Source organism: Prionailurus bengalensis, chromosome C2 (assembly GCF_016509475.1).
Source record: "Prionailurus bengalensis isolate Pbe53 chromosome C2, Fcat_Pben_1.1_paternal_pri, whole genome shotgun sequence".
In the NCBI taxonomy this organism is placed as follows: Eukaryota; Metazoa; Chordata; class Mammalia; order Carnivora; family Felidae; genus Prionailurus; species Prionailurus bengalensis.
The window spans coordinates 126364-141070 of NC_057350.1; the positions used below are offsets into that span (position 1 = coordinate 126364).

Consider the following 14707-nt stretch of genomic DNA (forward strand, 5'->3'; position numbering starts at 1 on the left):
GACCTCCATAGGACACTCTGGCCAAACAGCTCCTCAGCCCTGCTCCCATGTTACAGGAGGACAGCTAGGGTCCCTCTAGGCGCACTGCCACAGCCAGCATCTAACCCCTGGTCCAGGGCAGTTACTGAACAGGGCTACAAAGGCCCCAGTTGAAGGCAGCATTTCCACGGGGGCCGCTGTGTCCAGCACTGAAGCAGACGACATCAGCTTCCCAGGACGCACAAGCAAGTGTGCATCATTACTGCACACAAAATTTTCCTCAAGAAACACTGACCTTCCCCAAGAGTCTGAGTCAAAAGCCCCTAGAATTCTGTTGACCGTGTTTGTGTTAGACCACAGAAAGCAGAAGCAGCGTCCAGAGCAACTGAGGAAGATGAAGTCTGCTCCTCCTCTTCATGCAGGGGTCAGAGGGCAGCCTAGGGAGTCCAGTGCAGGGGCAGGTGGGGCACAGCCCTGACTTGCCCACCGCATGCACACCGTGCTCCACGCCTGGGGTAGCCTGGTCTGGAGAGAGTCTAGGTCAACAAGCCAGTATTGACAGATCTCTAAATCCGTGACTCTGCCATGTGGTTGTCATACCGACAACCTGAAGGCAGGTGAACCGCCCCAGCTCTTCCAAGGGCTGTGGAGCTCCCCGCGGGAGGTGCACACTCACGGGTGGAACGGGCCTGTGCTCAGCACCAGCTGTGGCTCGTCCTCCTCCAGGCTCTGAAACCGAACACTGAACCAGGCTGTAAATCCATGCAGCGTGCCAGCTTTCCTGATCTCAAAGTGCAGCTCGCCTTTCATTGTCTGTGTTCAAGCAAACGATAAAAGAGGGACACGGTTCGGTAAGCATGTGACACCACGCCACAAGGGCTCTCTCTGTGTGAGCAAGAATTAGCAACTCACTTCACGAATCCCACAACACTGCACTGCGGTAGGCAGCCCTACCACCCGTTTCAGTCATTCTGAATCTGTAAGTTGCTAGTTTGGCTGAACATATCAAAATCCACATAAAATTTCCTCCTCAGGAAAGGATTAAAACTTGCATCATAAATTCAAGTGCTGCAGGTAATCACAAAAGGTTTCAAGCAATTTGGGCCTCACGTGCCTAATCTTCTGCCCCCAGATTTGAGTGCAATACTTTTTCTTCTCAATTCTTTGCATAGATAGAAAGTTCCAGGCTGGGTCTCTATACTGCAAAACTAACTGCAGACTCAACAGTTCAGTCCCCACATTGTTTGGCCCATCTGAGCTCCCGCACGTCACAGCGCACCCTTAAAACGAGACATCCTGAATCCACAAATGCCACCCTGTGGCAACACAGGGTAAGTGAAAGTATAAAGAATTTTGTCACCAACGGTAGCTAAAAAAACCTAGAAAAAAATTTAAATTCAAAGTCCATGATAAAATTGGATAAAATTAGAATCTGAAGATACTGAAAATATTGTATGTGAATATAAAGATAGCTCATGATGTTAAAGAGGTTAACTATAAAGAAAATAATATAAAAATATAAAATACAAAATCAGAACGTAAAGAAAAGAGACTGGAAAAATCAAAGGCAAAGTTCATGAATTCACTTATCTGCACAGCAAGTTCTGGGGTGTGCGCATCGCCTACATAATGTGAGAGGGAAGACTCATCTCTCACCTCTAGGTCCGCAATCTGCACAGTTCTCATGTCCAACTGTAATATTGTGCATGGTTCAGAGAGACAGTCTTCTGGTTTCAAAATGTGGTTATACTTGGGCTTCGAAAAAAACTCCTTAATTGCTAAAGATCTAGGGAAAAAGTCAAAGGAACCGCTCAGAGTCGGGTACCAGCATCTCAGGCTTTGACACACACATTCATGACAACGGTTCTCGCTTTTTCTCTTCAGCATCAGCAGGAATTCCAAGCCACCACCTGCGGCGAGGGCACTGAGGCAGGGCTGGGAGTCCCTGCAGATGGACCGGCAAGTGTGCAAGCAACGTGAGCACTTCCCGCCTACATCCTATTCATGGGGCCTGCACACGTGGAAACCAACCTCTACCACACACAGCAGGGCCCTGACCCAGTCTGCTCTGTGCAGTTGTGGTTTCAGTGACCGCAGTCCAAGAGGTGACCCCTCCCCCCCCACTCCTGACAGGTCGACAGAAGGTCAGCAGGAGCCTGACGCTACCTCACAAGGCCTCCGTCACTCACCTGACTTCACCTCCTCACGCAGGCACTTCATCTCATGGCATAAGAAGGGTGAGTACAGGATAGTAAGATATCCCACAGCAAATAAAACAGATATTCCTGTTCTAGGTCACTCTGCAATAAAGGCCTGCAGGTGCCCCCTGGAGAAGGGCTTGTGCTGCGTCAGTTAAACAAGACACAAGCGCTGGGCCTCCTGCAGGGTCATCTTCTTGTCGCCCAACAGCCCACCCACTCCACTGGCTGACTGCCAGACTTGCCCAAAGTAACCTACTATAGACCACGGAAATGTTTCAAAACTTAAGTGCAGCAGTGACTTCTGAAATAGCACATAAAGGTAAACATTTTAATAAAGATTCCACAATATGTACATACTTTTAATATCTTTCTGATGATAAAATAGTTATGCATTTATAACGAATTGGGAACACATAGAAAAGTATAAAGAAAAAATGTGAGGGGCACCTGGGTGGCTCAGTTGGTTAAGCATCCAATTTCAACTCAGGTCATGGTCTTAAGGTTCATGGGTTCGAGCCCCGCATCAGGCTCTGTGCTGACAGCTCAGAGCCTGGAGCCTGCTTCAGATTCTGTGTCTCCCTCTCTCTCTCTCTCTCTGTCCCTCCCCGACTTGTGCTCTGTGTCTCTCAAAAGTAAATAAACATGAAGAAATTTTTTTTAAAGAAGAAACTTGAATCTGTGGAACTTGAAAACTGTGCCTTGGTACCTTGATCTATTTAGTCATTTTCTCCCCCAGAGATACATTTATACATGTTCTTATGCAAAGCGGAAGCCATTTTATACACATGGTTTGTGTCCCACCAGTTTTACCATCTATTCATCCATCTGATGGATACGTAGCAATTTAACCACATTCTTACACATAACTGCCTGTTTCCCACACTGTGTGCACAGCAGCGTGCCGTGGCCCTGGGGCAGAGGGCGATGGGGGTGGATGCCAGCCACACCCACAGCTCTGGCCACACGGCCTCGTCTCCCCGCCATCACACCTGCAGCTCAGGCAGCAAGAACTGCTGTTTTAATTTAATCTTTGCGCATCTGGTAGGCAAAAATGGCATTTCATTTTAATTTGCATTTTAACCACTAATGATCCTGCAATTTTTTCCAAATATTTATCAGTAATTTTTATTTGGTTTTTGTGACTTGCGTATTTCCATGACTCGACTATAATTTCACTGGATACTCATCTTTTCTAAATGACTCTAGGATCTGTCAGCTAGTAACTTTCTCTAAGTAGTCACTGCCTTTTTAAATTGTATTTATGCTTGGGGCGCCTGGGTGGCGCAGTCGGTTAAGCGTCCGACTTCAGCCAGGTCACGATCTCGCGGTCTGTGAGTTCGAGCCCCGCGTCGGGCTCTGGGCTGATGGCTCAGAGCCTGGAGCCTGTTTCCGATTCTGTGTCTCCCTCTCTCTCTGACCCTCCCCCGTTCATGCTCTGTCTCTCTCTGTCCCCCAAAAAATAAATAAACGTTGAAAAAAAAATAAAAATAAATTGTATTTATGCTGATGATATACAGATGCTGTCAATTTTTACAGACTGATGTCCAGTGCCTCCTTGTTCCTGTTGACTTTCTAAGACCTGACACATAGGGACCCACAGATTCCTACAGCTGATGCGATGTTTTACCACAAAACTCTTAAATCCATGTGGAATTAAATTTCAGTGTATGGTATGAGGAGAAAAGAAGTTTCAAGGGGCTCTTCTATGGTCCCACGACACTTTGCCACCTCTGCCCCTCACACCCCAACTTTCCCCACATGTTGTGTGTGTGTCCATCCTGGTCCATTGCTCTGCCTTTTCTGGTCTCAGGAGTACCCTGCCCTCACGCCTGTCTCTGTAGCTTAGATGTTAATATCTGGCAGCTCTTCACGGCTCTATTTTAATTCTCCCGGCCCTTCCTACCCACTTCTCCCTAGATGAACTACAGAACGGCTCTGCCGGGGACATTTCCTCTCCATCCCTTTTGGGATTTGGGTTGAGAGTACAACGGTTCAACATGTTAACTGGGGCAGACTTCTTACCCTTGCATTATTCTTTCTTTTTTTGAATTAACGAAAACCAAAAACGCCCAAGGCCACCATCTTGCTGTCAACTGCCCAAGTGGGCATCAAGCAGGTGTCCGGGCTCACCTGGCACTCACCGCATAAGCTAAATTTCCTGCAGTTTCTGACAAGTGGGCCCCCCAACCTAACTTCCAGGGCTGCTGCTGGTTTCTCCTAACTCCCACGGCACACTCAGAAGGGGAAGCAGCCAGCTTCTGTCACCATCCTTCTTAGAAGAGGCAACATTTAAAACGTGAAGGACCTATCAGGAAATCATTTTATAGTTAAACCTGATGCTCAACTATACAAGTGCATCCATAATATAAAATTAGGAAATCAACTATTCTGCAGCATCGTTTCCTTTGCAAACTGTCAGGAATGACTTCATAATAAATTTTCTGATCCCTTAAAAGTTTACAGCTCGTAGTAGGAAGATCTATTTGTATGCTAATGGCCCACATATTTATAAAGGGCCTTGGTTTTAAACATGACCATGCTTTCCCATTACATTTGAGAACTTAGATGGCAAAAGACATTTCGATTCCCATCACATCTGCTACCAGTTTAAAGGCCTAAAAGACACGTGCAAAATTCCAAGGCATGTGAGTGAATTCAGATCAGTCTCATGGCATGCTCTACCACCAACGAGTTATGCGGTCTTAGGAAGCCCGCAGCTCACACAGCCAGGAGGCCCCGGAATACGTCTGCGCTCCCAGCAGCACACACTCACTTGAGAGCACTGAGGTTGAACTCGTAGGCGTTGTCCCAGAAGAGGACCTTGCTGCGGTAGTCTCTGTCGGCGCTGCAGGGCACCAGGTGCAGCGCGGCCGTGGTCGGCCAGATGACCCCGTCCTCCTTCAGCCACACGTCCCGGGCGTACAGGATCGACTCAATCATGAACTCAAACTGCACAGCAGGGAGACACATGGGGGACATGGTGACCGAGGCCTGTGTCTGTGATGCATAGTCTGGGAGGATTTATCTTGTACCCACACCAGTGACATCACAGATTCCCACCACAGCCTGGGGTGGAGTGACACCGGTTCACTTTAGAATGAATTCAGAACTGGGCCCCGCCGACAGGAAAGATCTTCACTCTTGCCATCTCCCTCAGTATTACAGAGTTTTAACTGTCAACCCCTATAAATTTGGTCTGGAGGATTCTCAGAATTTTCATAACCTTGGAAGTTGACTGAAATCACTTCTTAAAAACATGGAACATTAAAGGAGGAGTGCCACGGATCCCTGAGGATGCACCCGGACAGGTGGCATGTGACGCCTGTGACGGAGAACAGGGGCCGCTAAAGCCCCAAGAGGCCAGCCTTTGTGTCTGAACCAAAGAGTGTCCATCCTGCACATCATCCTGCAGCTGAAGGGAAGCCCCAGAAGGGTTTTGTTTTATTTAAATAACTTCAGGCATTATTATTATAGAAGCAATAGTATGTTCAGTATGGAAAAATTTAGAAAGTTCAGAAAAGCACAAACAAAAATAAAAGTCATGAGTAAACCCAGCGCCCAAAAGGAACCAATGTTTGCCTGGTGGTTTATGCTCAAGGCCTTCTCCTCACATACACATACATGCACACGTGTGAAAATTATATACAGATCATTTTTAATTGTATTTTTAAAAATTACCAATAGTAAATCAGTTACTCCATAAATTTTAACACTTGTATGGATCTGTGTAACCATAGCCACAATCGGGATACAGAACAACCCCATTACCCCAAAACACTCCTCATGATATCCTCTGTGGTCACCTCCTCCCACCACCTCCAACCTTTGGAAACCACTAACTGGCCTCTATCCCTGTGGTTTTGTCTTTTTGAGAAAGACATACAAATGGTATCATACAGTACATAATCTTTTGAGACTGGCATCTTTCACTCATAATATCAACTTTTTCATATGCTAAAAGGTTCTCTTCTGTGCCTTCTATCCTGTTCTGTTCATCTGTCTTTTCTTATTATAATACCACACTGTTCTAATTACTCCATATAACTTTAATTACGCCAGTATAATGTCTCTGGGGTTTATCCATTTGTGCATCAATAGTTCATTCTCTTAGGTTTATTTATTTTGAGAGAGAGAGGGAGAACATGCACGTATAAGTGGGGGAGGGACAGAGAGAGAGAGAGAGAGAGAGAGAGAGAGAGAGAGAGACAGAATCCTAAGCAGGCTCCATGCCCAGTTCAGAGCCCAACACGGAACTCGATCTCACAAACTGCCAGATCATGACCTGAGCCAAAGTCAAGGGTCAGATGCTTAACCAACTGAACCACCCAAGCGCCCCACAATAGTTCATTCTTTACTGACCAGTAGGACCCCATTGTGCGAATGTAGACAGCTGTTTATCTAACCACCTGTTGAAGAACACTTAGGTTGTTTCCAGCTTTTTGGCAATTGTAATTAGAGCCAGTACGACCATTCACATACAGGTTTCCGTGTAAACACAGCTTGTGCTTCTCCAGTGGAGATACCCAGACGTATAAGTGCTGGGTCATACGGTAAGTGTACCTATAACTTTATGAGAAACTGCCAAACCATCTTCTAGGGCGGCTGTGTGATTCCTATGAGTTTTAGTCACTCCATAGCACCTGGTATTATTGTTTAAAAGTTTAGCCATTTCAACAGGTGTGTAGGGTTACCTCATTATGGTTTCAGTTTATATTTCCCTGATGGCTAACAAGGTTTAATGTCTTTTCACATGCTTATTTCTCATCCATATATCCACGTTGGTAAAGTATCTGCTCGAGTCCTTTGCCCATTTTTCAATTAGGTTGTTGACCTTCTTCCTGTTGAATTTTGAGGATATTCAGGATACACATTAGAATGTGTATATTTTGTATATATAATTTGTATATTCAGGATACACATTAGATATGTGATTTGCAAATATTTTCTCCTAATCTTACTATATCTTTAACACTGTCTTTTAACATTTTCTTAACATAGACACCTTTAATTTTGATGAAGTCTGGCATATCAATTTTTTCCTTAATGGATCATGCTTTAAGAATCAACTAAAAACTCTTTCCCTAACCCATGAAGATTTTCTCCCAAGATTTCTTCTGAAAGTTTACAGTTTTAGTCTATGCAATTAGATCTAGAATCAATTTTGACTTCATTTTTGGTAGAAGGTATAAGCCTTGAATTTCTTTTTTTCCCTTTTTGTTTTTTTGGGGTTTTTTTTGGCATATGGATGGCCAACTATGCCAATATCTTCTGTTGGAAAGACTGTAAAGTGATTTCGCTCCCCTGTTAAAAATCAACTGACTGTATTTTTAGGAATCTATTTCTCTATTTTGTTCCATTGACTTATGTATCTATCCTTCTAGCAATACCAAACTGTCTTGACTACAATAGCTTTATGCCAAGTCTTCAAATCAGGTATGTAATTCTTCCAATTTTATTCTTCTTTTAAAAACTGTATCCACTATTCTATTTTCTTTGCTTTTCACAAAAATTTTACAATGAGCTGGTCATATCCACAAAAGAAATCCTGCTTAGACTTTGATTGGAATTATATTAAATCTACAGATCAGTTTGAGAAGAAGTATCTTTACTATGTTGTCTTCCAGTCCATGAGCACCTTGCCTTTCCATTTATTTGGGTTTTCTGTGACTTCATTCATCAGCATCTTCTAGTTCTTCACATACAAAACTTGGACATGTTTTGTTACCTAAGTATTTCATGTTTTGGGGGCTTTGTAAATGCTATTGTACATTGTTAGCATACGAAAATATGACCGCCTTCAAAAAATAAATTAAAAAACTAAAACTGGCTTTTGTATGTTCATTTTGATCACTCTGTGATCTTAATTTGCCTTTCAGTTCGAAGAAATTTGGGGGGAGATTCTTTGGGACTTTCTACAAAAACAATCATGTGGTCTGGAAACAGGAATGGTTTATTTCTTTGTTTTAAATCTGTGTGCCTTTTATTTCTTCTTTCATTTTTGCACTGGTTAGGATTGCCAGCACAGTGTTGAACAGGAATTGCAGAGTAGCCATCCTACCTCTTCCTCCTCTTAGGAGGAAGGCACTGATTCTCTCACCATTAGGCGGCTATAGGTGTTTTGTTTTGTTTTGTTTTGTTTTTTATAGATGCCCTTTATCAGGTTGAGTAAATTCCTTTCTATTCCAAGTTTGTTGAGAATTTAATTATGAACTCAAGCTGAATTTTCCAGCACAGCATATAAGAAGCTTAGAAGCTGCCATTCTGCCCTAACAAGTAAAAAGCAAATGAAAACTCCACAATTCTTCTTAGATATGTATGAGATATTAGGTCACAGAGCAATCTGCTCCCTCCAAAATCAGAGTAATCAACAAGCTTACACAGAAAATCACAAATTACTAGAGCAGAACCCTAACTCCTGGAACAACACGAACAACAATGATGAACTGCTGGAGGCTCAGTGTAGACAACTCTGAGTGTTACAAACGCCAGGTGGGCTAAGTCATAAGGGGACCCCCACATGTTAGTGAGTTTTCCCTCCTGGACCTCCACCAGGTTCCACAGCAACCAGAGAAAAATCCCCTCATGCCTCTGACAGAGCAGAGGGGAAAAAACCATTTTGAAACATGCCAGAGTATTCTGTTCTTCTTAACAGGATCTGCTCTCTGGAGAAACCAGCTAATCAGAGCCTAACCTAACTGAGCTGGGAAAAGGGCAATATTCAACTCCAGACCCCTCTAGCCATCGTGTCCCACCCAAAAGTCAGAAAAGAAATTGAGAAATTTTGTGAAGCTCACAGCCTAGAAACACAAGTTCACTAAAAGACTGAGACCTAACAGGACCACAGAATGCTTCTGCTTCCCCCACACCTCACCACATTACTAAAGGCCTATTTATAGCTATTCCCTCACCCAACACATCACACACGGCTATCAATAAAAAAATTACAAGGTTGGGGCGCCTGGGTGGCTCAGTGGGTTAAGCATTCGCTTTCAGCTCAGGTCATGATCTCTTGGTTTTCCTGCATTGGGCTCGGTGCTGACAGCTCAGAGCCTGGAGCCTGCTTTAGATTCTGTGTCTCCCTCTCTCTCTGCCCCTCCCCTGCTCGTGCCCTGTCTCTCTCCCTCAAAATAAATAAACATAAAAAAAAAATTCAAATAAAATTACAAGGCAAACAACAGTTTGAAGAGACATAACAAGCATCAGAAGCAGACTCAGATATAGTAGGGATGTTGGCATCCTCAGGCTGAGAATTTAACACAACTATGATTAACATGCTAAGAGTTCTAATGGATAAAGTAGAAAGAATGCCAGAACAGATGGGCAATGTAAACAGAGAAATCAAAATCTTAAGAGAGACCCAAGAAATGTTCAAAGTAAAAAAAAAAAAAAAAAAAAATACTGTAACAGAAATGAAGAATGCCTTTGTTGGGCTTAGTGGGAAACAAGGCATGTCTGAGGAAAGAATCTCTGAGCTTGAAGATATGAGAACAGTAACCTCCCAAACTGAAAAGCAAAGAGAATGAAGACAAAAAACAAACAAACAAACAAACAAAAACACAGAACACAATATCCAAGGTCTGTAAGACAACTACAAGGGGTGTAACATACACAAAATGAGAATACTAGAAGGAGAAGAAAGAGAAAGGAACAGAAGAAATATTTGAAGCAATGATGACTGAGAACGTCCTCAAATTAATGTCAGATAGCAACCCACTGATCCAGGAAACTCAGATTACACTAAGCAGGATAAATGCTTAAAACAATATACCTATGGGGTACCTGGGTGGCTCAGTCCATTGAGCATTCAACTCTTGATTTTGGCTCAGGTCATAACTGCCTGGGATTCTCCCTCTCCCTCTCTCTGCCCATCCCTTGCTCATGCTTGCTCGCTCTCTCTCAAAATAAATTAATGAAAACTTTTAAAAATTAAAAAAAAAAAAACAAAAAAAAAACAGTATCCTGGGCATATCATTGTCAAACTACAGAAACTCAAAGATAAAGAAAAATCCTTAAAGATGACAGAGGGGAAAAAAAAAAAAACACTCTACCCACAAAGTTATAAAGATCAAATGACATCTGACTTCTCCTCAGAAACCATGCAGGCAAGAGAAGAATGAAGTGAAATATTAAAAGTGTTGAGGGAGGGGGCCCCTGGGTGGCTCAGTTGGTTAAGCATCTGACTTCAGCTCAGGTCATGATTTCGCAGTTCATGAATTTGAGCCCCATGTCAGGCTCTGTGCTGACAGCTCAGAGCCTGGAGCCTGCTTCAGATTCTGTATCTCTCTCTCTCTGCTCCTCCCCCCACTCACACCCTGTCTCTGTCTCTGTCTCTGTCCCTGTCTCTCTCTCTCTCTCTTGCAATCAAAAATAAATAAACATTAAAAAAAATTTTTTAAGTGTTGAAGAAAAATAACCACCAATCTAGAATTACTTTAAAAATCAAAGCGAAATAGACTTTCTCAGATAAATAGAAACTGAGGGAATTTGTTGCCAGTAGGCCTGCCTTGCAAGAAACATTAAAAAGAAGTTATTTAGAAGGAAGGACATGATATAGATCAGAAACTTAGAACTACATAAAGAAAAGCACTGAAGAAGGAACAAGTGATGATAACATTAAAACATTTTTCTTCTTGGGAAGCCTGGGTGGCTCAGTCGGTTAAGTATCTGACTTCGCTCAGGTCTGTGAGTTTGAGCCCCATGTCAGGCAGGCTCTGTGATGACGGGTCGCCACCTGGAGCCTGTTTTGGATTCTGTGTCTCCCTCTCTCTCTGCCCCTCCCCTGCTCACACTCTGTCTCTGTCTCTGTCTCTCTCTGTCTCTGTCTCTCTCTCAAAATAATAAACATTAAACAAAATTTTTAAAAAAAAACTTTTTTCTTCTTAATTGATCTAACAATTTGTTCAAAATAATAGCAACACAGTATTTGACCATGTATGCTTATGTATGTAAGTATACATATGCTCATGTATAATGTTTACTTATATATACGTGAAATGAATGACAATGATGTTACAAGGGACAGGAAGAATAAATCAGGATTATTTGTTGCAAGGAACACTACCCATAGAGTAGTATAGTGTTACATGAAGGTAGACTTGAATCAGTTGTAACTGTGTGTCGCAAACTAGAGGGCAACCACTTAAAAAGTTTAAAAAAAAAGTGTAATCAATATGCTCAGAAAGGAGAGAAAATGGAGTCATATAAAAAGTCCAATCAAAACCTCAAAAGGCAGAGCACCTAAATACATAAAGCAAATATACAACGGATAGGTCATCCAGACAAACAATCATAAGGAAACACCAGATTTAAACTACATGAGGTCAGATGGCCGAATAAAACATACAAACAACATTCCATCCAAGAGCAGCAGAATACACGTTCTTCTCAAGTACACATGGAACATTTCAGTTAGGACACTGAAAACAAGTTTTAATAAATTTAAGAAGACTGAAATCATATCAAACATCTTTTATGACCATAATGGTATAAAACTAGATATCAAAAACAAGAAGAAACTGGGAAAATTCACAAAAATGTGGAGATTAAATAACATATCCCTGGACAACCAATGGGTGAAAGAATTCAAAAGAGAAATCAAATAATATCCTGAGACAAACAAAAACAGAAACACAACAGAACAAAACTTGTGGTGTGCAGCAGAAGCAGGTTGAACAGGAAAGTTTATAGAAATAAATGCCTACATTAAGGGAAAAGACAGATCTCAAATAAACAATGTAACTTTGCACCTAAGGAAGTAAAGAAAGAACTGACCCAAAGTTAGTAGAAGGAAGGAAATAACAAAGACCAGAGTGGAAATACATGAAATAGAGACTACACAGGCACAGGAAAGACCAATGAAACAGAGAGCTAATTTTTTTGAAGATAAACACATCTTTAGCTAGATTCACCAATTCACGAAGAAAAGAGGTGAAATACATAAAATCAGAAATGAAAGAGACATTACAACTGACATCACACAAACACCAACGATCACAACAGACTGCTATGAACAATTACATGCCAACAAATTGGACAATCTAGAAGAATACCTAAAATCCTAAAAAACACACAACCTACCAAGACAGAATCGTGAAGAAATAAGAAAATCTGAACAGACCAATCAATTACCAGTAAGGAGACTGAATTAGTCACTGAAAAATTCCCAACAAACAAAAGTCCACAACCAGATGGCTTCACAGGTGAATTCTACCAAACATTTAAAGAATCAACACCAACTCTCAAACTCTTCCAAAATATCAAAGAGGAGGGAACACTTTCAAACTCATTTTACAAGGCCAGCATTACCCAAAGACAGACAAGGAAAATTTACAAGGAAATTACAGGCAAACATCCCTGATGAACACAGATGGAAAAATCCTCAAATAAAAATTGGCAAACTGAATTCAACAGTACATTAAAAGGATCATATGCCATAATCAAGTGGGATTTATTCCTGGGATGCAAACATGGTTCAACACAGCAAATCAATAAATGTGATACACCACATTAACAAAATGAAGGATGAAAATTATACGAGCATCTCAATACATGCAAAAAAGCATTTTATAAAATTCAAGTACATTCCATGATAAAGATTCAAAAAATTGAGTATTGGGAGGATATATCACGACATAATAAAACCCATATGCCAAGCCTAGAGCTAACACCATACTCAACACTGAAAAACAGAAAGCTTTCCTCTAAGATCAAGTGAAAAACAAGGACACTCACTCTCATCACTTTATTCGACACAGTACTAGAAACCCTAGCCAGAGCAATCTGGCAAGAAAAAGAAATAAAAAGCATCTAAATAAGAAAGAAAGAAGTAAAACTGTGTCTATTTGCAGATGACATACATAGAAAATCCTAAAGACTACACACACACACACACACACACACACACACACACAATCTGTCGGAATAAACAAATTCAGTAGAGTTGTAGAATACAACATAAATATACAAAAACTAGTTGTGTTTCTATACACCAACAATGAACTATCAAAAAGAGAAATTAAGAAAACAATCCAATTTACAGTTGCATCAAAAATAAAAAAATACCTCGAAATAAATTTAACCAAAAAGGTGAAAGGCAACGAAGAAAGAAATTAAAGACACAAACAAGTAGAAAGATATCCTGAGTTCACAGATAGGAAGAATTAAAATTGTTTACATGTCTACTCTACTCAAAGCAATCTACAGATTCAATTCAATCCCTATCAAAATTCCAATGGCATTTTTCACAGAAATAGAAAAAGCAATCCTAAAACTCCATATATTTTTTTTTAATTTTTTTTTTTCAACGTTTATTTATTTTTGGGACAGAGAGAGACAGAGCATGAACGGGGGAGGGGCAGAGAGAGAGGGAGACACAGAATCGGAAACAGGCTCCAGGCTCTGAGCCATCAGCCCAGAGCCCGACGCGGGGCTCGAACTCACGGACCGCGAGATCGTGACCTGGCTGAGGTCGGACGCTTAACCGACTGCGCCACCCAGGCGCCCCCTAAAACTCCATATAAACAGCAATTTTGAGAAAGAAGAACAAAGTTGAAGACCTCACACTTTAAACTATATTACAAAGCTATTATAATCAAAACAACATTGTACTGTCATAAAAACAGACACATAGACCAATGGAACAGAACAGAGAGTCCACAAATTAACCCATGCATTAATTATCAATGAATTTTCAACACAGAAGCCAAGAATATGCAATGGGTAGAGGATAACCACTATGAAATGGTGTTGGGAAATTGGACCCCTATCTTATAACACACACAAAAATTAACTGCAAATGGATTAAATATTTGAACATAAGACCTAAAAGCATAAAATTCCTTGAAGAAAACACAATGAATAAGCTTCTTGACACTGATCTTGCCAATAATTGTTTGGATTAGACACCAAAAGCAAAGGCAACAAAAGCAAAAATAAACAAGTAGGACCACATTAAACGAAAAAGCTTATGCACAGCAAAGGTAACCATCATCAACAACAAAAAGGTAAACCGTAGAATAGGAGAAAATATCTGCAAACCACATATCTAATAAGGGGTGAAAACACAAAATATACAAGGAACTCATAACAAACCAATAGAAAAAGCTTTTTATTTGGGCAAAAGGACATTTTTTCCAAAGAAGATATACAAATGGGCAACAGGTACATGAAAGATGCTCAATATCACTAATGATCAGGCAATGCAAATCAAAACCACAATGAGGTATCAGATCAGCCTTGCTATGTTTATTATCAAAAAGACAAAGGTAACAAATGCTAGTAAGAACATGTAGAAAAGGGAACCCTGGAAAATTGTTACTGGGAATGTAAACTGGTACAGCCACTATGGAAAACAGTATGGAAGTTCCTCAAGAAATTAAAACCAGAAATACCATGTGATCCAGCAATCCTGCTTCTGGGCTTATAGCCAAAGAAAACAAAATCATTATCTCAAAGAGGTATCTGCACTCCCATGTTCACTGAAACATTATTCATAATAACCAAGTTATGGACACAACCAAAGTGTCCAC

At 41.2% G+C, this 14707-nt stretch overlaps 1 protein-coding gene across 7 annotated transcripts in view; it reads right to left on the reverse strand.

The window, feature by feature from the left end:
* The window catches only part of PRMT2 (protein arginine methyltransferase 2), a 71857-nt gene that overhangs the window by 2301 nt on the left and 54849 nt on the right, over positions 1 to 14707 (reverse strand). For 6 of the 7 annotated variants that reach the window (XM_043593327.1, XM_043593326.1, XM_043593328.1 and 3 more), the window contains 3 exons: positions 4954 to 5129; positions 1636 to 1765; positions 656 to 792 (listed from right to left, as the gene is read on the reverse strand). In XM_043593327.1, the coding sequence (XP_043449262.1) occupies positions 656 to 792; positions 1636 to 1765; positions 4954 to 5129 (443 nt within the window). Of the gene's footprint in view, positions 1 to 655; positions 793 to 1635; positions 1766 to 4953; positions 5130 to 6853; positions 7019 to 14707 lie in introns of those variants that run through there. The other variant, XM_043593331.1, reaches the window with a different exon arrangement.